Here is a 23464-nt window from a genome sequence, read left to right as displayed (position 1 = left end):
GCTCAGGTCTTGGTCTCAGGGTTGAGTTCAAGCCCTCCATTGGCCTCCATGCTGGGCATGGAGCCTATTTAAAAAACAGACAAAAGACACACACATTAAAACTAAGTAAATGATCATCCCACTCATCCCACCCGAACAAGGCAGGGCTGGCAAGGGGTGACTTCTCTGACCCTATCTGGGCCTCTGCCCATCCCACTTCCCACCCTAAGGCTTCAGTGGGGCCATGTGTCAGCTGGATGTGGATGAGTGCGCGAGCACACCCTGCCGGAATGGAGCCAAATGTGTGGACCAGCCTGATGGCTATGAATGCCGCTGCGCAGAGGGTGAGAGAGGGCCAGTGACAGGCCAGCAAGAGTCCGGGGGCGGGGCAAGGGGGGAAGGCAAATAACAGCCTTGGGGACAATTTGGGGGCAGGGCTGCAGCAAGGCAGGACTCGGGAGAGCCAATGACAGAGCCAGGGGATGGAGCCAATGATGGAAGTAAGCAGTGGTAAGGCTAAGAGTGGGGCCAATGGGTCTGGCAGAGAAGGGGTGCACTTTGGTTGAGGGGAAGTGTCCAAATCCCTCTACACCCAGGCACTTCCCATGTGTCCCCATTTCCAGTCCAGAGTGGGAAGTGAGGCGGAACAGGGCTGATAGGGTAAAGACTGGAGGAGATGTTGCGGTTGGGGATGGGATTTATCTGTGGAAGTGTCTTGGCCAGGGCCGAGTCCTGGAGCTTGTGGCGGGAGGGAGTTAAGAGGCGGGGCCTGAATTGAGCCCACCTCCTGCTGGATAGATGGGCAGGGCCTGAGGTAGAGCTGGGCGAGGATTGGGCAGAGGCCACGGCTGTGGGCAGGGCCTTGGCAAGTGGGTGGAGCCTGACCCTCTGGTCCTCCAGGCTTTGAGGGCACGCTGTGTGAGCGCAACGTGGATGACTGCTCCCCGGACCCGTGCCACCATGGGCGTTGTGTGGACGGCATTGCCAGCTTCTCGTGCGCCTGCGCCCCGGGATACACAGGCACACGCTGTGAGAGCCAGGTGGACGAGTGCCGCAGCCAGCCCTGCCGCCACGGAGGCAAATGTCTAGACTTGGTGGACAAATATCTCTGCCGCTGCCCTCCTGGCACCACAGGTGGGGCTGGAGGCCGGGTTGGGGCGGGAACAGTACATCTGGAAGGGCACAGATGCTTTGGAAATGGTGCCCCTGGGCTCAGTGGTGGCTACCCCTGCCGTGTTCCCCCTCCCCAGGAGTGAACTGCGAGGTGAACATTGATGATTGTGCCAGCAACCCCTGCACCTTTGGAGTCTGCCGCGATGGCATCAACCGCTATGACTGTGTCTGCCAGCCTGGCTTTACAGGTGGGCAGGTGGCTGCCATGGGAAGGGGGTCTTTTTAGGCTGAGAGGGTGAGGATGAAAGTACTCTATTCTTAGTTGAGTTTGCCCCTCTCTTTGCTTGTCCAATGAGATTGTCCACACTTAGCCCTGAGGTTGTGCTCTCTCCCACTGGACTGAGGTTGTCCCCATATCAGCTCAAGGTTATCCTGGACCACAGATGAGGGTCCAGTCTCAGGTATCGTGTTTCTGCATGGGGTCCAAAGTAATCCTTGGTGAAAATGAAGGTGATTTCATGGAAGTCTGGGGACAAGTATGATCTGGGGGCAGCTCTGGGTTGAGGAGCTGGCTGTCCTAATCTATACAAGAGCTGTTGTGTTATGAAGGTGAGATTGTTCTTGCTCAAGGGTGTGGCCGTGCTAAATGAGGCAAGGTTGCCTTTCCCTGTTGGCACCATCGTCCTTGTCCTGGGATGAGGTTGCCTTCGTGCTCTCCAGGGCCCCTTTGCAACGTGGAGATCAACGAGTGTGTGTCCAGTCCGTGCGGTGATGGAGGCTCCTGTGTGGATGGGGAAAATGGCTTCCGCTGCCTCTGCCCTCCTGGCTCCCTGCCCCCACTCTGCCTCCCCGCGAGCCATCCCTGTGCCCAAGATCCTTGCAGTCATGGTGTCTGCCACGATGCGCCTGGAGGGTGAGGCCTCTCCCCAACTCCTGAACCCCTGCTGTGTCCCTGCCCATGGGCATTCCCTGACTGCCTTCCCCTCCAGGTTCCGCTGTGTGTGTGAGCCTGGCTGGAGTGGTCCCCGATGCAGCCAGAGCCTGGCTCGAGATGCCTGTGAATCCCAGCCCTGCCGGTCTGGCGGCACCTGCACCAGTGATGGAATGGGCTTCCACTGCACCTGTCCCCCTGGTGTACAAGGTGTGTGTCCCCATGTTCTCACCCCAGGCTCGCCCTCCCCACTTCTTCCTGCTCGTTTCCTTTCTGCTCCACTCCCCATCCTCTACATTTGGCTTTTTTCCCCCTTTTCCTCCCTTATTCTCCCCCAGGAGGTTTGGAGGTGGGTAACAAGGTGGGGACCCTGGAAGGAGATGGGGAAAAGGAATCTGTCAAGACTATCTTACTCTGCCTGCCCACCACAGGTCATCAGTGTGAGCTGCTGTCCCCCTGTGCCCCGAACCCCTGTGAGCACGGGGGCCACTGTGAGTCTGTCCCTGGCCAGCTGCCTATCTGCTCCTGCCCCCCTGGCTGGCAAGGTACACCACCTGCTTCTTCCTCCTCCTCCTCCTTTCCTTCACCTCCTCTGCACCCTGCTGCGTAGTCGGTGGTGCTGGGGACCCAGAGGGAAACATGTCCTTGGCCCTGTGTTTTGAGGGGGGTTCTTTTAAGGAAGGGACCAAGCTGAACACAGACACTTGCAACCGTGTGGTCAGTTCTGGAGAAGATGAAGGGATATGGGAGTGGGGAAGCTAGGATTCAGGCGGAGGGTTTGGGGACAGCTCCCTGGAGGGGCAGACCTCAATCAGAAAGCCTTCACTACCCACTGAAATAAGGCGAAGGCAGTTTGGGAACAGCATGTGCAAACACCCAGAGGCAAATGACCATGAAGCTTGTTCTTGTATTCACCCCCTCAGCCTTCAGGTTCTTCCTGAGGGCCAGGTACTCTCAGGCCCTGCCCTGTACCCTCTAACCCTGGATGTTACCTTGCTCCTCATCCCCAGGCCCACGATGCCAGCAGGATGTGGATGAGTGTGCTGGCCCCTCCCCCTGTGGCTCCCACGGTACCTGCACCAACTTGGAGGGCAGTTTCAGCTGTACCTGCCACAGGGGGTATAGTGGGCCTTCCTGTGACCAGGACATCGATGACTGTGACCCCAGTGAGTTCAGGAGAGACCCCGGGGGGGGGGGGGCTGCTCTAGAGAGCGCATTCCTCAAGCCCATACTATGTGCCCAGCACTGAGCTTTCTTGTTCACTCTTCTTTCACTTTCCCCATTTTATTCTTGAAAACCAAGGTCCCAAAAAGGTTAGGTGGCTTGCCCAAGGTCACGAAGGGAGAGGGACGAGGTGGGATTTGAGCACAGGTCTGTCTGAAGCCTGTAAGCTGCCTGTGGCAACAAGCAAATTAACATTATGTGGAAAGTAGGACATAATAGACGCCGAGTGAGTGCTCTAGGAGCACGGTCTGAGAGGCCAGTAACGTAAGTCACATATACACATAAAATTTTTCTAGTCACCACATTGAAAAAGTAAAAAAAAAAAAAGGTTAAATTTAATAATATATTTTTAAACTTATATATTAAAATGTTATTTTGACATTAATCAACATGAAATTATTGAGATCTTTTACATTCATTTTTGTTTTCATAGGAAGTCTTCAAAATCAGAAATCTAGTGTTTATTTTACTCCTATAGCACACCCCAATTTGGGTCAGCCACATGTCAAGGGCTTACTAGATACACGAGGCCAATCCTCCACTGGCCAGCAGAGGTCTGGAGGCCTTCTGTGCTGTGCCCAGGAATTAAATAGACATCTAGCAGCACGTGCTTGGCGGCTCAGAGGGACCTTTTGGCTCCCCCATCTCTCTCTTCCTTGCACATAGGTGAGGCTTCCAGATAAGGGAGGGGATGAGGCCACAGAGGGGACAGAATTTGATCCCTCTGACCAAATGTGCCACTCCAAGTTAAGCCTGGTTTCCTCCTGATTTCCCTCTATGAAAGGCATGGCTGGGTCAGATTGAGCTGATGGGGGGCAAAGTGTATGACCAGGGCTTCTCCCTTTGGACCTTAGACCCCTGCCTGAACGGTGGCTCCTGTCAGGATGGCCTGGGCTCCTTTTCGTGCTCCTGCCTTCCTGGTTTCGCTGGTCCCCGTTGTGCCCGAGATGTGGACGAGTGTCTGAGCAGCCCATGTGGCCCAGGCACATGCACTGACCACGTGGCCTCCTTTACCTGCACCTGCCCACCTGGTTATGGAGGTTTCCACTGCGAGCAGGATCTACCAGACTGCAGCCCCAGGTGCGTGGGGTCCCTACTAGGAGCTTGGGGACCCTGGCATGGGATGGGGTTTGGAACATGAGAAGGAGTGGGGACAAGAAGGGGGTTCTTGGCTTGGCACGCACCTCACAGCTCTGATCCGTGATGGAGCAGTGTCCGGGAAGGGTTAGGGCTCTGTTTGGAGGTCACCTTAGGGACGCTGGTCCCAAAAGGAGCGAGGTCAGGTCAGGGCGGGGCCTCCACGTGGCTCCCACCTTAGCTCTGAAGTACTTGGTAAGTTGGGGCTATGGAACAGGAAGGGGCGGGACCTCTGCTAGGGCTGCAGCTTCTCGTGGGTAAGGGGGTCACAGAAGAGTGCCCTCTCGGCGCGGGGAGGGGCCAGGAAGGCGGGGCCTGCATAGGGGCGGAGCCTGACCTATCCCTCCCTTCCCCTCCAGCTCCTGCTTCCACGGTGGGACCTGCGTGGACGGCGTGAACTCGTTCAGTTGCCAGTGCCGTCCCGGCTACACGGGCGCACACTGCCAACACGAGGCTGATCCCTGCCTCTCTCGGCCCTGTCTGCATGGCGGCGTCTGCAGTGCGGCCCACCCGGGCTTCCGCTGCACCTGCCCGGAGGGCTTCACTGGCGCGCAGTGCCAGGTGGGTGGTCTAGGGTAGGGGCCTGCCTGGGACCCTGGAGAAGCTGGGGTGCGGCTCCTCGGGGGTCCTTGAGCGCTGACGCTGACAGCTTCCCCTCCAGACGCTGGTAGACTGGTGCAGCCGCGCGCCCTGTCAGAACGGGGGTCGCTGTGCCCGGACCGGGGCCACCTTCTACTGCCTTTGCCCCCCGGGGTGGAGCGGCCGCCTCTGTGACATCCGGAGTCTGCCCTGCAGGGAGGCCGCAGCCCAGATGGGTGAGGGGGAGCACAGAGGCGGGGTGTGGGGCTCCAGAGGGTGTGTGTGCGCGCATACTTCTTGCTAACGAGAGCCCAGTAAGGCTATGGCAGAGCGTATGGGCGGGATGGGGTGTGTGGCTGAGTTTTTGTGGATGTGTAATGTGGGGCAGCTGGCCAGTGCCGGGATGGTGGATGCCTCTGTCGCCATGAGGTAGCTGGGATGACATCGTAGCAGGGATGAGGTAGCTGTGTGTGACTGAGCTAGTGTGGACAGCAAAGGTGTGGATATGTGTTTGTGTGACAGTGTCTGAGACCGTGCCAGTTTGGAGGGCTGACAACCCAATGGGGTGTGTGTGAAACCCTAGTGACTGATGCCAGCAGGGGTGTTTGGTGATGCTGTGAGCGATGCAGTCAGGAAGGGGCAAATACATGATTGACCCTGCTCTCCTCTGCGCAGGGGTGCGGCTGGAAGAGCTGTGTCAGACAGATGGGCAGTGCGTGGACAAGGACAATTCCCACTACTGCGTGTGCCCAAAAGGCCGCACGGGCAGCCACTGTGAGCAGGAGGTGGACCCCTGCTTGGGCCAGCCCTGCCAGCATGGGGGCACCTGCCAAGGCTACATGGGGGGTTATGTGTGTGAGGTAAGGGGCACCCAGACTCGGGGAGAGGGGAGCTAGTCATGCTGTGTGTGTGTGACCTGGTGTGGGTGTGTTGCATGTCTGGGTTTTTGCTTTTGTGTCTTTGGATCTAATCTTGTGGGTGTATTTCTTGGTTGATCTGAGAGACTTTCTGTCTGTCTGGGTGTGCCTCTGTCTTTGGTTGTTTCCTAGATGTATCTCTGTATTCCTCCATGTACCCTGCCCTTTGGGTGTGAATGCACGTGGTGGTGTCCTACTGCATCTGTGGTTGTGTGCGCCTTGGGTGCATCTGGATGTTTCTCCTGTGCGTCTATCCTGTGCATTTGTGTGTGTGTGTCCTTCTGCACTGGCTGTGTCTCTAACCCTCTGTGACTGGGTGTATTTCCTTGTATTGTGTGTGTGCGTGTGTGTTTCTGTACATGGGCATGCCTCTCTGTGTTGGATGATATAGTAGGTCCTCTTGTTCTGTGACCTCTGTGTCTTCATGGGGGAGTATCTGTGTCCCTCTGGGCTTAGAGGTCCCTGTCTCATATCGCTGCAGTGTCCAGCTGGCTACACGGGGGACAGCTGTGAGGATGATGTGAACGAGTGTGCCTCCCAGCCCTGCCAGCACGGGGGCTTCTGCATTGACCTTGTGGCCCGCTATCTCTGCTCCTGCCCCCCAGGAACACTGGGTATGCCAGGGCCACGGTTGGCGGACAGGAGGGGAGGCTGGGTCTCTGTCCCCTCCTGACTGCTCCCCCATCCTCCCCTCCCCAAGGTGTGCTCTGTGAGATTAATGAGGACGACTGCGGCCCAGGCCCACCCCTGGACCAGGGCCCCCGGTGCCTGCACAATGGTACCTGCGTGGACCTGGTGGGGGGCTTCCGCTGCACCTGCCCCCCTGGGTACACTGGCTTGCGCTGTGAGGCGGACATCAATGAGTGTCACCCGGGTGCCTGCCACGATGCACACACTCGGGATTGTCTGCAGGACCCAGGTGGGGGCTTCCGCTGCATTTGCCGTCCAGGCTTCACAGGTAAGCATCCGAGGCGGCTGCCCTGGGACCCTGCCTGTGTTCCTACCCTGTGGCTGACCCGCCAGCTCCTACTTGTCTAGGTCCCCGCTGTCAGACTGCCCTGTCTCCCTGCGAGTCCCAGCCCTGCCAGCATGGAGGCCAGTGCCGTCCCAGCCCAGGCCCTGGGGGTGTGCTGACATTTACCTGTCACTGCATTCCGGTAGGTCACATCAGTGTCTCTGGGAGAGGAGTGGGAGCTTGGCCTTTTTGGAGGGCGTGGCTTTAGGGGGGAAGAGATGGTAGGGAAGGGGGTTCCTGAGAAATATTGAAAATGCCTGGAGAGAGAGAGAGAGAGAGAGAGAGAGAGTGTGTGTGTGTGTGTGTGTGTGTGTGTTGGGGGGAGGCACAGGTTTGGAGGCATGGCCTCCGGGGGAAGGCGGGGCTTCTCTGCTAGGGGAGAGGTTGGGTGGGACCTGGGGAGGTCAACCTTCTGAAGCCTTGACCCCCTATCGTCCCCTTTCTCTCTTCTCCACCTTTCCAAATGCCTCGCTGCCCTCTCCTTCCCCAGCCCTTTTGGGGCCCGCGTTGCGAGCGGGTGGCGCGCTCCTGCCGGGAACTGCAGTGCCCAGCCGGCGTCCCGTGCCAGCAGACGGTCCGTGGGCCGCGCTGCGCCTGTCCCCCAGGACTATCCGGGCCCGCCTGCCGGGGCGCGCGGGGGTCGCCGCCGGGGGCCGCCAACGCCAGCTGCGTGGCCTCCCCGTGCCTCCACGGGGGCTCCTGCCGCCCCGCGCCGCTCGCACCCTTCTTCCGCTGCGCGTGCGCGCCGGGCTGGGCCGGATCAAGGTGCGAGGCGCCCGCGGCGGCGCCCGAGGCCCCGGAGGAGCCCCTGTGCCCGAGCGCCGCCTGCGAGGCCAAGAGCGGGGACAAGCGCTGCGACCGCGAGTGCAACAGCCCGGGCTGCGGCTGGGACGGCGGCGACTGCTCGCTGAGCGTGGGCGACCCCTGGCGGCAGTGCGCGGCGCTGCAGTGCTGGCGCCTCTTCAACAACAGCCGCTGCGACCCCGCCTGCAGCTCGCCCGCCTGCCTCTACGACAACTTCGATTGCCGCGCCGGCGGCCGCGAGCGCACCTGCAAGTGAGCCCCTCCGTCTGTCGTCTGTCCGTCGTCCCTCTAACCCGTCCGTTCGACCGCTCGCCGGTCTGTGTCTTCTCCGTCCGTGGGCCCCACCTGCGCATCTGTGGGCCCCGCCTCTCTCTCTGCCGCTTCACTGGCTTAGTGTCAGTCCATCCTTGGACTGTCCGTAGGATGTCCACTCATTCGCCCTCAGTTTCCTCGTGGACCCCGTCTGCCCGTCTGAGTGCTGTTGGTCTGTCTGTGCAGCTATCTGCCCATCCATGTGCCACTGCTGTCTGTCCCTCCATCCACACACGACATGACCTGTCCATGTTGTGTCTTTCTTTCTACCTGTGCACTCCATCTGCCTCTCCCCACGTCCTGTTTGTCCATCTTTGGACTTTGTTCTGTCCATCCGTGAATTCCTTTCGTCCCTCAGCACACCCAAATGTCTGTCTACTTCTTCTTCTTCTTTTTTTTTTTTTTTAAGATTTTTTTTAGATTTTATCCGTTCATTTGAGAGAGGGAGAGCATGCACAGAAGCTGGGGAAGGGGAGGGGCAGAGGGAGAAGCAGACTCCCTGATGAGCAGGAAGCCTGATGGGGGAGTTGGTCCCAGGCCCCTGAGATCATGACCTGAGCTGAAGGCAGATGCTTAACTGACTGAGCCACCCAGGTGTCCCTGTCTACACCTCTTCTGGTCCATTCTTGGACCTCATCTGTCCATCCATCTGCTCTGCCTCTTTTGTCCCTCTGTCTGCCTGGAACACTTCCCTCACTTTTATCTCCCTGTCTTTATTACCCCGACTTTCCTCCTCACTCACTGTGCTCCAGATACCCTGGCCTCTGCCATTTCTCAGATACCTTAGGCTTGGTTGCACCCCAGGGTCTTTGCACTGCACTGGCTGTTCCCTCTGCCAGGAATCCTCTTCCCTCAGGAAGCTACATGGTTCCTTCCTCACCTCCTTCAAGCCTTCACTCCAACAGCCGTCCCTTCTCAGTGAGCTCCTCCCTGGCCACCGCCAGTACTTCCCCTGCTTTAGTTTCCTCCTTAGCCTTTACTTCCCATAGTACCCTGCATATGTGTGTGTTTATATTCAGCTTTTTCTGATGTGTAATTGAAATGCTCTGTATTCTGCTGCTCATTCATCTCTTTCAGTGTCTGTCTCTGCCCACTGGAATGCCTGCTGTCCCTGGGCGGGCATATTTCGGGATGCCTACAGCAGGCATCTGTCCATAGTTATTTGCTACTAGTTACTGAAGGAACGGCTGGGTTTGCAGAAGGCCTGACACCTGTCGGATACATTCGAGCCCTCTGCGCTCTCACCGTCTGTCCCCCTTGTGTCTCTGGAGTCTGGGTTCTCTGTGGCGCATGTGCGGGAGTGTTGGATGATTCTGACTGCACTCCTCTCCTCCCCCAGCCCCGTGTACGAGAAGTACTGTGCGGACCACTTTGCTGATGGCCGCTGCGACCAGGGCTGCAACACAGAGGAGTGCGGCTGGGATGGGCTGGACTGTGCGGGTGAGGTGCCCGCCCTGCTGGCCCGCGGCGTGCTGGTGCTCACTGTGCTGCTGCCGCCCGAGGAGCTGCTGCGCTCCAGCGCCGACTTCCTGCAGCGGCTCAGCGGCATCCTGCGCACCTCGCTGCGCTTCCGCCTGGACGAGAACGGCCAGGCCATGGTCTTTCCTTACCACCGGCCGGGTCCTGGCTCCGAGTCCCGGAACCGGCGCGAACTGGCCCCGGAGGTGATCGGGTGCGTGCTGCACCCTGGAGGAGCTGCGGGGGCCCTTGGGAGTGCTGGTCTGGGAGGGGAGGGTCCCCACTCCTCAGGGCTTATGGGTTTCACTTCCTTTAACATCTTGGGGAGCCTTCTTGGTGATGTGACCTGCATGTCCCACCATCTGCACCTCTGTCATCTGGGGCCGGGTCATTGTTTGCTTGGGGGGGGGTTGTCTTGGGTGCTACCGGATGCTCAGCAGGAGCAGTCTTGGCCTCCACCCACTATGTGCAGGTGCCCCCCCCCCCAAGATGTGACAGAAGTGCCTCTGGGTACCAGAAAGGGTCCTCTGGAGAGCAGAATGGTTAAGGGCATGTGGTGTAGTTTTTGCTTTTTTTTTTTTTTTTTAGAAGTGGAAAACAGAATTTTCCTGAGGGTGGCCTGGGAGGGAGGCCAGAAGGGAGGTGTGGCCTCTGAGCAGGCAGGGGGCCCTTGGCCAAGGAGGGCTGGATTCTAGAGATGGAGGGCAGGGGCTCTGACGGGGACAGCTGGCGTGGGGGAGTGGATGGAGTCTGGCTGACCTACCGGTCCCTGGCTGCTCCCTGGGTGTGGTGATACGGTCTCTGGGCAGCGGGGACAGGGGTGTGTGTCTCACCCAGAAAAGGACACAGGGTGATAAACAGGGGTCATAGGCTTGCAGAATCTGAGGAGTCTGGGGTATTGTAGAGGTCCCCCTCCAGGAGACAGGCAAGGCTGAAGACACAGATAAGAAAGACAAAGGGGTGTTGAAGCCATGGGGGGGACTCAAAGAAGTGGAGACAAAAGAATGACTTGGGGACACAGAGACGCAGGGATTGGTTGAGGGAAATCAGCTCACAAATGAGGAGAGGGAGCAGCCAGAGAGCTAGGATGGCATCTCGAGATGAGAGGGAGTTTGGAGAGTCTGAGATGGGGATTCAGACGCATGTGCCACAAGGAAAGGGGTGCTCTCAGGAGAGAGGGAAGGAGGGAAGCAGGATGGGGCAGGAAGGGGTCTTGGTCTGGCCTCAGTGTAATTCCTCAGGGAGCTCTAGAGCACAAATGACACCCTGAGTCATTTGAGACCGGAGGGCCACTGTGTACACCCACTGTGTATCACCCAGTCCCGGGCTGAGGGCTGCCCCAAGGGGTGTCACCTCCCAAGTGAAGAGGTCGCCACTTCGCTGAGGTCCACTTCCTGGAGAAGAGGCGGCTGTCAGCTGTTAGAAGCTGGAGACTTGGGTGTGCGCTGACGGCGTCCACTAGAGATGTTGACGGGAAAACAGTGCTCACTGGATTTGTGGTCAGGGGACCCTGGTGGCCACAGCAAGACTGGTTTCGGGGCGTTGGTGGGGTTCGGTGCCAGACTGGGGGCATGTGGGCCCTGACAACATGGTGAGAGGAGAGGGCTCTTCTGAGCTCTGGGGATGGCACTCCGGGCCTGGCTGACGGCAGGTGTGCCGTGGAACATGCCTGTCCTTCCCTCACATCCCTGCAGCTCTGTGGTGATGCTGGAGATCGACAACCGGCTGTGCCTGCAGTCGCCCGAGAATGACCACTGCTTCCCCGATGCCCAGAGCGCGGCCGACTACCTGGGAGCGCTGTCGGCCGTGGAGCGCCTGGACTTCCCGTACCCGCTGCGGGCCGTGCGGGGTGAGGCCCGGCCTGGTGGGTGATGAGGGTGGAGTTGGGGCTCCACGGGGGTGGGGGGGCCAGGCCTGTGCTCGAGCCCCCCTGCCTCCCGCCCCCAGGGGAGCCGCTGGAGCTGCCGGAGCCAAGTGTGCCGTTGCTTCCCCTGCTGGCTGCCAGCGCAGTCTTCCTGCTGGTCATCCTCGTCCTGGGGGTCATGGTGGCCCGCCGCAAGCGTGAGCACAGCACCCTCTGGTTCCCCGAGGGCTTCGCGCTCCACAAGGATGTGGCTGCTGGCCACAAGGGCCGGCGGGAGCCTGTGGGCCAAGACGCACTGGGCATGAAGTAAGGACCCTGGCTGCGCCCTATGCCTGACTATGGGGGCGCTTGGGAGCCCTTGAGTCCCCTGTGGCCTGACTCCGACCTCTCATCCCAAGCAGACCCTAACTTCAGATTCCAGCCAGGACCTCAGGGCTCATCCCCTTAACCACTGACTGACTCCATGATCCCTGGGGGCCACGCCAGACTCATGACCCCCCGACCCCATTTCCTGTATCTCAGTTTCCTTGACCCCAATCCTACTCTCACCCCACTGTGACCCTGCCCTGATCCGGGCCTCCCAAACTTCACCGTGATACTCAAATTTGTTCCTACCTGACTGCGGGCCTCATGATCCCTGTCTGTACCTCAATCCCTTACTGACCTGTGGCCCCATCCTCTATGGCTCCTCAGTACCACCTCTGGCTCTAACTCACCCTGACCTTTGACTTCATTCTGACCTTGGCACGGGGCCTCGCCTCCAACTCCCTGATGTGTCCCTCAAGACCTCCAGCCCCACCCTGACCTAACCCCTGGATTTACCCCTCTCCTGTGACCCCATGACCTCCTGACTCCTCACTACAACCTCCTTGATCCTGGCTTCATCTCACCTGTGGTGAAGATAACTCTATCCTCATGACTCCTGATGTCATCTTCTGTAATCCCTGCTGCATGCCTGTGACCTTCACCTATCCCATAGCCCACTGTGCTGACCCCTAACCCCGCTCCTTACCCAATTCTATCTTAAGACCCTGGCTGCCACCCATCATAACTTCTGACTACCCTCCACTGTGACCTTGGCTTCATCCTGCATCCCTTCTTTGGACCCTGTATCTTGACCCTGTCTCCTGTGCCTACTGACCGAGGACCCCAAAACCCAGACCCAGACCTGGCCTCTGGGAGCTCTTCTCGACCCCACCCCAATCCTCCTATCAGGTTGCATGTCCCCATTGTCTCCTCTCTCCCATCCCCTTTCAACTGTCCCCACAGGAACATGGCCAAGAGCGAGAGTCTGATGGGGGAGGTGGCCACAGACTGGATGGATACGGAGTGCCCAGAGGCTAAGCGACTGAAGGTTGTGCCCCCTTTCTCTGATTCCTGCCCTAAGGGTCCTGGGTGGAGGTCCCGATGGCCGGGGGAGAGTCAGGGGAAATCTTTGCTCTTCCCAGCTCTGGGGAACAGTCATGGCACCGCCCCATCCTGCCCTTCTCTAACCAGGCCTCTGCTCCCAGGCCAAGGTGGGGTCTTCCTGGAGGAGAGCCCCTGGCCCAGACAGCGACTCTGCTTTTTCTTTGCTGGGTTCAACTCTGTCCAGCGCGTGCAGGCCGAAAATGTTCCCAGAGGTTTTTAAACAAGTCCTCTGCTGGGTCATACCCATGGGATCTTTGTTAGCTTGGGCTGCCGCACACGGCATTCCTCTGTGGGCCTGGAGGGGGAGAGCCTTGGTGCTTCTTCCTTTTCTTACAAGGATATCAATCCTATTGCATGAGGGCCCCACTCTACGCTCTCGTGTCACCTTAATTACCTCCTTAAAGGTCCCACATCCAAATATAGTCACGTTGGAGGTTAGGGCTTCCACATATGACTTTTGGGGGAGCACAGTTCTGTCTGTAACAGGTTCCTGCTAGCATTTCCTTCTACTTGCTGAATGTCTTGAACACACACAAGCCTCTAATTTCGTCTTTATGAGGATCCTATAAAGCAGCTATTAATATACACCTCAGTTCTCAGCTGCCTCTCCCTGCCTAGAGGCAGTTCTCAGTCTGCCTCTCCCCTTTATTTATGAGAGAGAGAGTGAGAGAGCGAGAGTGCACACACAAGCTGGGGAGGGGCAGAGGACAAGGAAGAGAGAATCTCAGGCAGACGGGGCTGAGCGTGGAGCCCGTCCTGGGGTTCGGTCTCCCCATCCTGAGATTGTAACCTGAGCCAAAACCAAGAGTCTGTTGCTTAAGTGACTGAGCCACACGGGCACCCCCAGCCTAGATTTTAATGTTCATGAAATGGAGACATATATTACAATTGACGCCTGAAGAAATCTGTTCACCTCAGCCTTTTCTTTTTCATTCTCATCCCAAAGTGGATATTAAGTAGATAGCGCAATATTTTTTTAAGCACAATTTTTTTTTTTTTAAGATTTTACTTATTTATTGGACAGACAGAGATCACAAGTAGGCAGAGAAGCAGGTGGGGGGAGGGAAGCAGGCTCCCTGCTGAGCAGAGCCCGATGTGGGGCTCGATCCCAGGACCCCGGGATCATGACTGGAGCCGAAGGCAGAGGCTTTAACCCACTGAGCCACCCAGGTGCCCCCACAATATGTTTTTGATGGCATTTTCACATTGCAGAATGACAGCATTATCCTGACTTTGCTAATGAGATGTGCTCAGAGCTCTAGTGTGATTTGCCAGCTGAGGAACAGCTAACCAGAAAGGGTCAGGGAGGATGAGACAACTAACCATCATCTGGCTTTCCCCTTCCATGAAACTCAACTCTCTACCTGGGTCCTTAAGCGTGGGTCTGACTCGATCAGGCTATGTTTGGAGCCTGAAGGCTCTTAAATGTCCTGGCAGGCTAGTTAAGAATACTCTATCCTGTTCCCATAACATCACTATGCCTTTTGGACCCTGAGTCTGAAATTTATCAAGCTCCTGCCAGGGGCCCAGGTGCTATGCTTGTGAAGGGAAATCGGTACATTTGTGTATGACTGTTCTGTCCTGATACCTTATGTTCATGTTCATGGTACTGAGTAAGAGTCCCACTTGGTACCCAGAGCATCTCCCTTGATTTTCTCTTTCTCTCCCACCCAGTCATCCTTTTCTCAGATTAAAATTGATCCGTGAAGGACCACCCAGCCCCGCCCCTGCATTTCTTTTACCTGTGATTTATAGCTTCCAGAACGCAAGTTTTGCATTTCTTCTGTTAAATTTACTTTTAAATATTATATTCTTCTTGATACTGTTGTCATGATATTGTTCCCCTAATTTCACTTTTGGTGTGTTATGTCTCGTGTATAGACAGGTGTGTTCTGACAGGTGCTATGTTCTCTGTCTCTTCCTTGATCACCCATCTTGGGTTCCTAGCCCTCCCCACTTCCAACCCAGAGTAAAATCCCTCTTCTCCCGGGGCATCTGAGTGGCACAGTTGGTTAGGCGACTGCCTTCCTTCAGTTGGCATCTTTATCCTGGAGTCCTGGGATCCAGTCCTGCACTGGGCTCCCTGCTCAGCGGGGAGTCTGCTTCTCCCTCTGACTCTCTTCCCTCTTGTGCTCTCTCTCACACTCTCTCACTCAAGTAAATAAATAAAATCTGTAAAAAAAATCCCTGTTCTTCCTTTGATGAGTTCTGAGCTCCAGCATGTCAATTTCCTGTTTCCGTAGGCATAAGAGAAGCAGGATATTCATGGTTTCTTGGGACTGTGAGTGCATTTCCATGAGAGGAACCTGTGAGGGTGCTCAGACTGTCCCTCTAACTGTATCTCTTTCAACTCTTTGTGAGATCCTTGGTCCTTGTGCCTCCAGGTAGAGGAGCCCGGTGTGGGGGCCGAGGATACTGTGGATTGCCGCCAGTGGACCCAACACCACCTGGTTGCTGCCGACATCCGTGTGGCGCCGGCCATGGCCTTGACACCCCCGCAGGGCGATGTGGATGCCGATGGCATGGATGTCAATGTGCGAGGCCCAGGTCAGTGACGGGGCCTCCCCGCCAAGGATGCCCCTTCCCCGTCCTGCTGTGAAAACTTGCATCTAGGTCTGCGTTCTGGGGAGAGTTGGCTGTGTCCAGCGTGCGTCTGTAGGGGTGTATTTAATCAGCACTCTTGGTTGTGAGTGATAATAGCCCTTCTCAAACTAGGTGAAGTAAAACAAGGGATTTACTGGCTCTTGTAACCAGAAGCGTCATGGATATTTGGGTCCAGGACGCCCTGCCGCGCGGCTCCAGCCTGCGGAGGCGTTCTCCTGGGGGTGCCGTAGACACAAGCCTCACCAGCCTTATCAAACCTGTATTACCAGCTGCACCCTCAGAAGTTCCAGAATGACTTCTGATTGGATGGGCTAGCGTCACGTGCCCAGCCCTCAGCTAATCAGTGTGCTACGGGGGGCTGGAATATGCAGATGAACTCAGGGGGCGGGGCTAAAGCTCTGAGCCAGGGACTGGGTTTAGCTCTATCCAGGACTAGAGGGTGGGGAATGGGGTTCGCGTGGCTCCCCTAACCAGGGCAAATGCTCACGCGGAGGGTAGCAGATCACATTATTTGGATCCTTTTGGATCCGTTTTTGCCACATTTCAGGGTAGTCCTCCTCTAGCTCATTTTGCTTTTGTTCCAAATGGCCTGCTCCTGTGGCTCTCTTTTGAATTCCTCAAGCTACCAGGGTCTGAGCTGCCTGGGATCTTATGTCCCTGGAGTGGCTCTTACCCGGTGGGTGGGGGCGTGGGAAAGGCACAGCTCTTGAGCCTCGAGCAGTTTGAGGTACAGCTCAGCCTCCAGAGTCCCCCTTCAGGATCAGGCTGACCTAACCTCCTGGGAATTTGCCTGAGGCTGAAGGCTTGCTCCTCCCTCCCTCCTGGATCCCCTCCTGCTTCTGTGAGTCCTCATCTGGGCTGGCTTCTGGGGTACCTGACACAGGTGTGTGTGTGCGCGTGTGTGCACGCGCCATTCCCTCTTGTGCTCCCATGTGTCCCGTTTCCTCCTAATGCAGTGTCCTCAGTGGTATTCCCTGGAAAGGTCTCTGTGCCCACCTCCCTTGTGACAGACTCCTGGTCCCCACAGATGGCTTCACCCCACTGATGCTGGCCTCCTTCTGTGGGGGGGCTCTGGAGCCAATGCCCACCGAGGAGGATGAGGCAGAAGACACATCAGCCAGCATCATCTCAGACTTGATCTGTCAGGGAGCCCAGCTTGGGGCACGGACTGACCGCACAGGCGAGACGGCCCTGCACCTGGCTGCCCGCTATGCCCGGGCTGATGCAGCCAAGCGGCTGCTGGATGCGGGGGCAGACACCAATGCCCAGGACCACTCAGGGCGCACTCCTTTGCACACTGCTGTCACCGCAGATGCCCAGGGTGTGTTCCAGGTGAGATGCACCAACCCTTTTGGACTCTGGAGCTGGCCCACGCATCAGACCTGGGTTTGAGCCCTCGTCCTGCAAAATACAGCTCTGTTTTTCTCATTTGTGAAGTGGCGATATACGGTGGCTGGCAGGTAGCTGCTTCCCGAAGTTTGGAGTCTAGGGGCTGTGGGGATTGGGGAATTCGGGGGACTTAGAGATGCTCCTGGTCCCTCTATTAATGCCATGACCCTCCCTTCTGCATGCCTTCCCTTCTAGATTCTCATCCGGAACCGCTCCACAGACCTGGATGCCCGCATGGCAGATGGCTCCACGGCACTGATCCTGGCAGCCCGCCTGGCGGTGGAGGGCATGGTGGAAGAACTCATTGCCAGCCACGCTGATGTCAATGCCGTGGATGAGCTCGGTAAGCTGTGGGGAGTAGCAATGGGGGAGGCTTTAGAGGATGTCCCTTGGGTCCCGACTGTCATGTATGTTGTGTGAATTATGTGAATTATTTTGAGACCCAATCACTGAAACTCACACACATATGAGGGCTTCGACATGGACTTAAACGCACATGCTTTTTCTTCATTTTTCACGGCGTCCCCTAGCCCATAGGATATCTCAGTGACTTAGAAAAAGGCGGCCTTCCCCAAAGCACGTCATTTCCATCGGTTTTGTTAGAAGAACCTACTCTGCTGCCCTCTGCTGGACAGTTGGCATACTATGTTTGTGAATTAGCCAAATCCACACGTGGTGTTAACCTACCTCTGTGGAGGTGGCTTGATGGCCCAGGTCCTGGCCTGAGCGGCCCGAGCGGATTCCCAGCAACCTGCCCTCATGGCCGGAGATCTCACACAACTGCAGACACACTCAGATGCTCATAAACATCCTTGGGAGCTGCTGTTCTCAACCTCTGCACCATTTACACTTGGGGCTGAATGATTCTTTGTGAGGAGGGCTGTCCTTGCAATGTAGAATATTAAGCGGCATCCCTGGCCTTGACCCAGGAGATGCCAGCAACACTCCACTCCCTAGCTGTGCAAATGTCCCTGGGTGGGGACATCACCCCAGTTGAGAACTGTGGCTCTGGAGGACTGCTGTCCAATAGAACTTTCCATGATGATGGAAATGTTCCTGGTCTGTGCCATCCATTGTGGTGGCCGCTGGCCACACTTGGTGGTTTGGGAGCTCTTGAAATGTGGCTAGGCTGAATGAAGGGCTAAATGTCTTATTTTATTTAAATTTTTAAAGAGGTTTTATGTATTTATTTCATACAGAGAGAGAGCGAGAGAGTAAGCATGAGTTGGTGGGGGGAGAGACAGAGGGAGAGGGAGAAGCAGACTCCCCACTGAGCAGAGACCCCAACACCAAGCTTGATCCCAGGATCCCAGAATCATGACCTGAGCTGAAGGCAGACTCTTACGGACTGAGCCACCCAGGCGCCCTTATTTAATTTTTTAACCTTTGTTCTGCTTGCCTTTTTTTTTTTTTTTTAAAGTATTTCTTTATTTATTTATTAAAGATTTTATTTATTTATTTGAGGGAGAGACAGTGAAAGAGAGCATGAAAGGGGAGAAGGTCAGAGGGAGCAGACACTCCATGGAGCAGGGAACCCGATGTGGGACTCGATCCCAGGATCCCGGGATCATGACCTGAGCTGAAGGCAGTCGCTTAACCAACTGAGCCACCCAGGCGTCCTGAAGTCTTTATTTAGATATAATTCACATACCATACAGTTAGCCATTGGAAGTATAACATCCAGTGGCTTTTCATATAATCACATGATTGTGACTCTGTCGTCACAATACATTTTAGGACGTTTTCATCACCTGGAACACAAACTCTCACTGTTACTGACTCCCTCCAATCTTGTCTTCCTAGCCCTGGGCAACCATTAACGAATGTACTTTCTGTCTCTATGGATTTGCCTACTCTGAGTATTTCCTATAAGGGGTATCAAATAATATGTCGTCTTTTTGATGGGCTGCTTTCACTTAGCGTAATATTTTTAAGGTTTATGAAGTGTGGTAGCATGGATCAGTACTTTTAATTTGTTTTTAATTTTTTAAAAAAGATTTTACTTATTTATTTATTTGACAGACAGAGATCACAAGAAGGCAGAGAGGCAGGCAGAGAGGAGGAAGCAGGCTCCCTGCTGAGCAGAGAGCCCGATGCGGGGCTCAATCCCAGGACCCTAGGACCATGACCCGAGCCAAAGGCAGAAGATTTAACCCACTGAGCCACCCAGGCCCCCCATCTTTTTTGTTTTTTAAAAGATTTTAGGGGTGCCTTTGTGGCTCAGTGGGTTAAGCCTCTGCCTTTGGCTCAGGTCATGATCTCAGGGTCCTGGGATCGAGCCCCGCATCGGGCTCTCTTCTCAGCAGAGAGCCTGCTTCCCCCTTTCTCTCTGCCTGTGTCTATGCCTACTTATGATCTCTTTCTCTCTATCATATAAACAGATAAAATCTTAAAGAAAAAATTTAATTCCAGGTGCCTGGGTGGCTCAGCTGTTTAAGCAATTGCCTCAAGCTTGGGTCATGATCCTGGGGTTCTGGGATTGAGTCCTGCATGGGGTTCCCTGCTCTCCTGGACAGAGAGAGTCACTCCACAGGTCTGCACAGACATGGATCCAAACACATGGTCAGATACTCATGGCAGATCCCCACCCCCCACAGCCCACTCCCTTAAAAGGCCATATTCTGGATACGTCCTCTCCCTCTGCCATGGGATCCCAGCAGATGAACCCAGACCTAACCTGACCTCTCTTCCCGCACCCCCCAGGGAAATCAGCCTTACACTGGGCAGCAGCGGTCAACAATGTGGAGGCCACCTTGGCCCTGCTCAAAAATGGAGCCAACAAGGACATGCAGGATAGCAAGGTGAGCCCCAGCTCTTGACCCACCAGGCAGTCAGCCCTGGTACAATCCCCTAAATGTGGCAAAGAGCAGGGTGGGGTAAGTTAGTGGGGGCATTATCTTGCCTGTAGCCAGGTTTCAGTGTAGGATTTGGACCTAACAGGCTCCAGCTGTGGGTCAGAGGAAAAAGCTGTGTGAACCTGGGCAAATTGCTTAACATCTCTGAACTTTACTGTCCTCATCTTGAAGTGGGGAAGCACCAGTACCCACCACACTTTTGTCTCCTGAGGATTCAGTGAAATCAAACATTTGTAAAATGCTTAGCAGATCCTCAGTAAAACATAAGTGTTACGAGCGTTGTTTTAAAACCCTAGCAAGGTGGAATTACTCTCCTCCCTTTATAAATGGGAAGAGTGAGGCCTAGAGGGGCACAGGGTAGATTCTGTCCTTATCTGACATTTTGATATTTTATTCATTATGTATTTTTTGCAGTACTCTTAATTTAAAAAGTAATGCATTCAAATACCATTTATTTTGATGATTGGTTTTTGACACCCCTTAAACGTTGTACCTAAAGAGGCACCTTACTTTCCTTACCCTAGTCCTGGCTTTGAGGCATGGTGCTTAGTAGGTCCTGGATGAAAGCGCTTTAAGAGAACTTGCCCAGTTTCTGTTAGCAGAACTGGGATTCTAGCCAAGTCTGTTGGGCTGGAGAGTGTGAATTCTTGGCTCTCAGTGTCCGCCAGGGGCCTATGAGACCTTGGCCAGGAGTTAGTCCTGGCTCTCGGGACGCTGACCTCTGGTGGGTTCTGCGCCCCACTCCCCCTCAGGAGGAAACTCCATTGTTTCTGGCCGCCCGGGAGGGCAGCTACGAGGCTGCCAAGCTGCTGCTGGACCACTTTGCCAACCGTGAGATCACGGACCACCTGGACAGGCTGCCGCGGGATGTGGCCCAGGAGCGGCTGCACCAGGACATCGTACGCCTGCTGGACCAGCCCAGTGGGCCCCGCAGCCCTCATGGCCCACATGGCCTGGGGCCCCTCCTCTGCCCCCCAGGGGCCTTCCTTCCTGGCCTCAAGGTGGCACAGTCAGGGGGCAAGAAGAGCCGGAGGCCACCAGGGAAGGCGGGGCTGGGGCCGCAGGGCACCCGGGGACGGGGCAAGAAGCTGACGCTGGCCTGCCCAGGTCCCCTGGCCGAGAGCTCGGTCACACTGTCGCCCGTGGACTCGCTGGACTCCCCGCGGCCCTTTGGTGGGCCCCCTGCGTCCCCCGGCGGCTTCTCCCTCGAGGGGCCCTATGCAGCAGCCACTGCCACGGCCGTGTCCCTGGCTCAGCTTGGTGGTGCGGGCCGGGCGGGTCTAGGGCGCCAGCCCCCCGGGGGCTGCGTGCTCAGCTTGGGTCTACTGAACCCTGTGGCTGTTCCCCTCGACTGGGCCCGGCTGCCTCCACCTGCCCCGCCAGGCCCCTCGTTCCTGCTGCCGCTGGCGCCGGGGCCCCAGCTGCTGAATCCTGGGACCCCGGTATCCCCCCAGGAACGGCCCCCGCCATATCTGGCGGCTGCGGGACATGGCGAAGAGTACCCGGCAGCTGGCACCCATGGCAGCCCCCCCAAGGCCCGCTTCCTGAGGGTCCCGAGCGAGCACCCTTACCTGACCCCATCCCCCGAGTCCCCTGAGCACTGGGCCAGCCCCTCGCCTCCCTCGCTGTCGGACTGGTCAGACTCCACGCCCAGCCCAGCCACTGCCACGGGGCCTACGGCCACAGCCACTGGGGCGCTGCCTGCCCAGCCGCTCCCCCTTTCCGTCCCAGGCCCCCTAGCTCAGGCCCAAACCCAGCTGGGGCCCCAGCCAGAGGTCACCCCCAAGAGGCAGGTGTTGGCCTGAAGGCTCTTCAGTTCCTGGATTTTGGGGGGCCGAACAGACATCCCTCCTGACTCTCACTCTCTTTCTTTTTAGACCTTTCCATTCCCTTCTCTCTCCCCCTACCCTCCTGGAATCCTCCCAGCCCCCTGAAGCTGACTGAGATGGGTCAGCAGCCTAGGCTTTTTCTCCTTTATTTATAGGGGGTGCGTGCTGACCCCCGCCCTCTGGGCCTTGTGAAGAGCCTGGGACCTCCTCCTGTATCCCCCTCTTCCTCATTCTTCCTCCCCCCTTCCCTTCCCGCCCTCTCTGGTCTCTGTCCTTACACTCTGACACGAGTGGATTATTATTATGTTTTGTTTTTTTTTTTTACATTTTGTATAGAAACAAATTCATTTAAGCAAACTTATTATTATTATTATTTTTTACAAAATATATATATGGAGACACTCCCTGCCCCTGCAAACCCCCCAGTGCCCCCGTGGGGCTGAGTCTGTGGGCCCATTCGGCCAAGCTGGATTCTGTGTACCGAGTACACAGGCATGACCGGGGTCCTGTGTACCGAGTACACAACCCTGGTGTGTACCACGTAGGCACCCTTGGACGTACCCTCCGGGGCAGGGCTCGGGTGAGACTTGGGAGCCTCTTTCCTATCCCACCTCCCTCACTTCACTGCATTCCAGATGGAACTTGTTCTATAGCTTTGCCGGGGAAGGACCCTTCTGGCCCACAGAGCCTGCCCCAGGTCCCCCCACCCTAGAGCCTTGGAGAACTGGGTGGGGGTGGCAGGTGAGAACAGGATGACCAGGGGAGATGTGTGTGTTTCACTTTGTCTCCCTGTAAATATGGGACTCTAGGAAGGGAAGGAGCCACCTGTGTGGCGCCCCCTCCTCCTGGTACTCCCCTGGCCCAGCCCCGGGGCAGAATAGAAGTATTTTTAGGCTATTTTTGTAATGTGGCTTCTGGCCACAGTCCCTGTGTAGCTAAGTTCCCAAGCCTTGTGTTGTACAGCTCCCACTCCCCTCAGCACCTAATAAAGGAATAGTTAACACTCCGTGCCGCTGGTCTGTGTCTGGGGGGCGCGGTTGGTGGTACCGGTGGATCTTCCGTCTCTCCAGGGCCAGTGTGTGAGCTGCCTTCTTGGAGTGAAGGCGTTTAGCTTGTCCTCCCGCCCCTGTTTCCGCTTTTGACAGCTGACCCCACTGATTGTGGCTCAGAGGTGGTCACCTGACTCGAGGTGAGCCCATCAGAGTCCCCTGCCCCTGAAGGATTTTAATGAGGTGCTAAGAAAGCGGTCACTTGCTGGAACTTCTAAGGCCAAAGGCAGATGGAGAAATACGGGTGGCCAGGCTGGGGTGGTGAGGGTGGCTGAGCACAGAGCAGAGGAATGGGGCTGACGTGCAGGGAGAAGCAGAGATGAGAGCTCAGATGTCTCCGGAGCATTGGAGGCGTCTCTCAGTTCCAGATGGAGCGTCCATTCCGGTGACTTGAGCATGCATCCCATTGACTTCAACAGGTCCTTATTCATTGCCTCCTCGAGTGCCCAACGCCGGTTCTGCAGGAATCTCACCTCTCCCTCATCCTCCCTTGGGTTCTGGAGGAATGGATCCTCCATTCCACATACCAGCTTGAATAGTGTCTTGCAACCTGCTGTGCCCCCAAACGACATTGTGTTTATACCGGGGACCCTCCTGGAAAGGAGGATGGGATAATCATTCATCCTGTCATTTTGTCATTGGCCCGGTCCCTTCTCTGCCTCTACGCTGATCTCGGTTCTTAGTTCTTGAGTTTGGCTGAGAAAGAATTGAGAGTTAAATTCTCAAGCAAGAGTTTGATACAGTAAAGGATAACGTGTACTCCCAGGAAGGGAGAGTGGGCAGGTCCGGAAGTGGCAATTCTACGAGGGGTCAGGGTTGTCCTGCTTTTATATTTGCGTGGGTCACAGGTGATAGCTAGGGCCGTCTCTCTCTACCTCTCTCTCTCTGGTTTCAGGAGTTTGGTTTTATTTTGCAGTACAAAATCATTTGGAGCCATTTTGAGACAGTCGTCAGGGACGTGGGGGCTCTGCAAATCGATACTGCATTGCAGCTGG

At 56.3% G+C, this 23464-nt stretch overlaps 1 protein-coding gene across 1 annotated transcript in view; it reads left to right on the top strand.

Annotated features, from left to right (window-relative positions):
- Window positions 1-22426, top strand: part of NOTCH3 (notch receptor 3) — a 31844-nt gene extending 9418 nt beyond the window's left edge. The window contains exons 10-33 of the mRNA XM_045991626.1: window positions 210-323; window positions 880-1113; window positions 1230-1340; window positions 1813-2005; window positions 2082-2233; window positions 2455-2568; window positions 3034-3189; window positions 4102-4327; window positions 4744-4945; window positions 5046-5199; window positions 5639-5823; window positions 6362-6494; window positions 6581-6838; window positions 6919-7037; window positions 7386-7951; window positions 9351-9683; window positions 11164-11318; window positions 11417-11639; window positions 12603-12687; window positions 15128-15290; window positions 16375-16679; window positions 16932-17079; window positions 19440-19537; window positions 20344-22426. Coding sequence (XP_045847582.1) covers window positions 210-323; window positions 880-1113; window positions 1230-1340; window positions 1813-2005; window positions 2082-2233; window positions 2455-2568; window positions 3034-3189; window positions 4102-4327; window positions 4744-4945; window positions 5046-5199; window positions 5639-5823; window positions 6362-6494; window positions 6581-6838; window positions 6919-7037; window positions 7386-7951; window positions 9351-9683; window positions 11164-11318; window positions 11417-11639; window positions 12603-12687; window positions 15128-15290; window positions 16375-16679; window positions 16932-17079; window positions 19440-19537; window positions 20344-21396 — 5480 coding nt within the window. The 3' untranslated portion in view covers window positions 21397-22426. The remainder of the gene's footprint in view (window positions 1-209; window positions 324-879; window positions 1114-1229; window positions 1341-1812; window positions 2006-2081; window positions 2234-2454; window positions 2569-3033; window positions 3190-4101; window positions 4328-4743; window positions 4946-5045; window positions 5200-5638; window positions 5824-6361; window positions 6495-6580; window positions 6839-6918; window positions 7038-7385; window positions 7952-9350; window positions 9684-11163; window positions 11319-11416; window positions 11640-12602; window positions 12688-15127; window positions 15291-16374; window positions 16680-16931; window positions 17080-19439; window positions 19538-20343) is intronic.
- The last annotated feature ends 1038 nt before the right edge of the window (window positions 22427-23464 follow it).

The sequence above is a fragment of the Meles meles genome, chromosome 20 (assembly GCF_922984935.1).
Source record: "Meles meles chromosome 20, mMelMel3.1 paternal haplotype, whole genome shotgun sequence".
NCBI lineage: Eukaryota > Metazoa > Chordata > Mammalia > Carnivora > Mustelidae > Meles > Meles meles.
The sequence above is the reverse complement of the archived record's forward strand: the minus strand, read 5'-3'. Positions and strand labels throughout refer to the sequence as shown.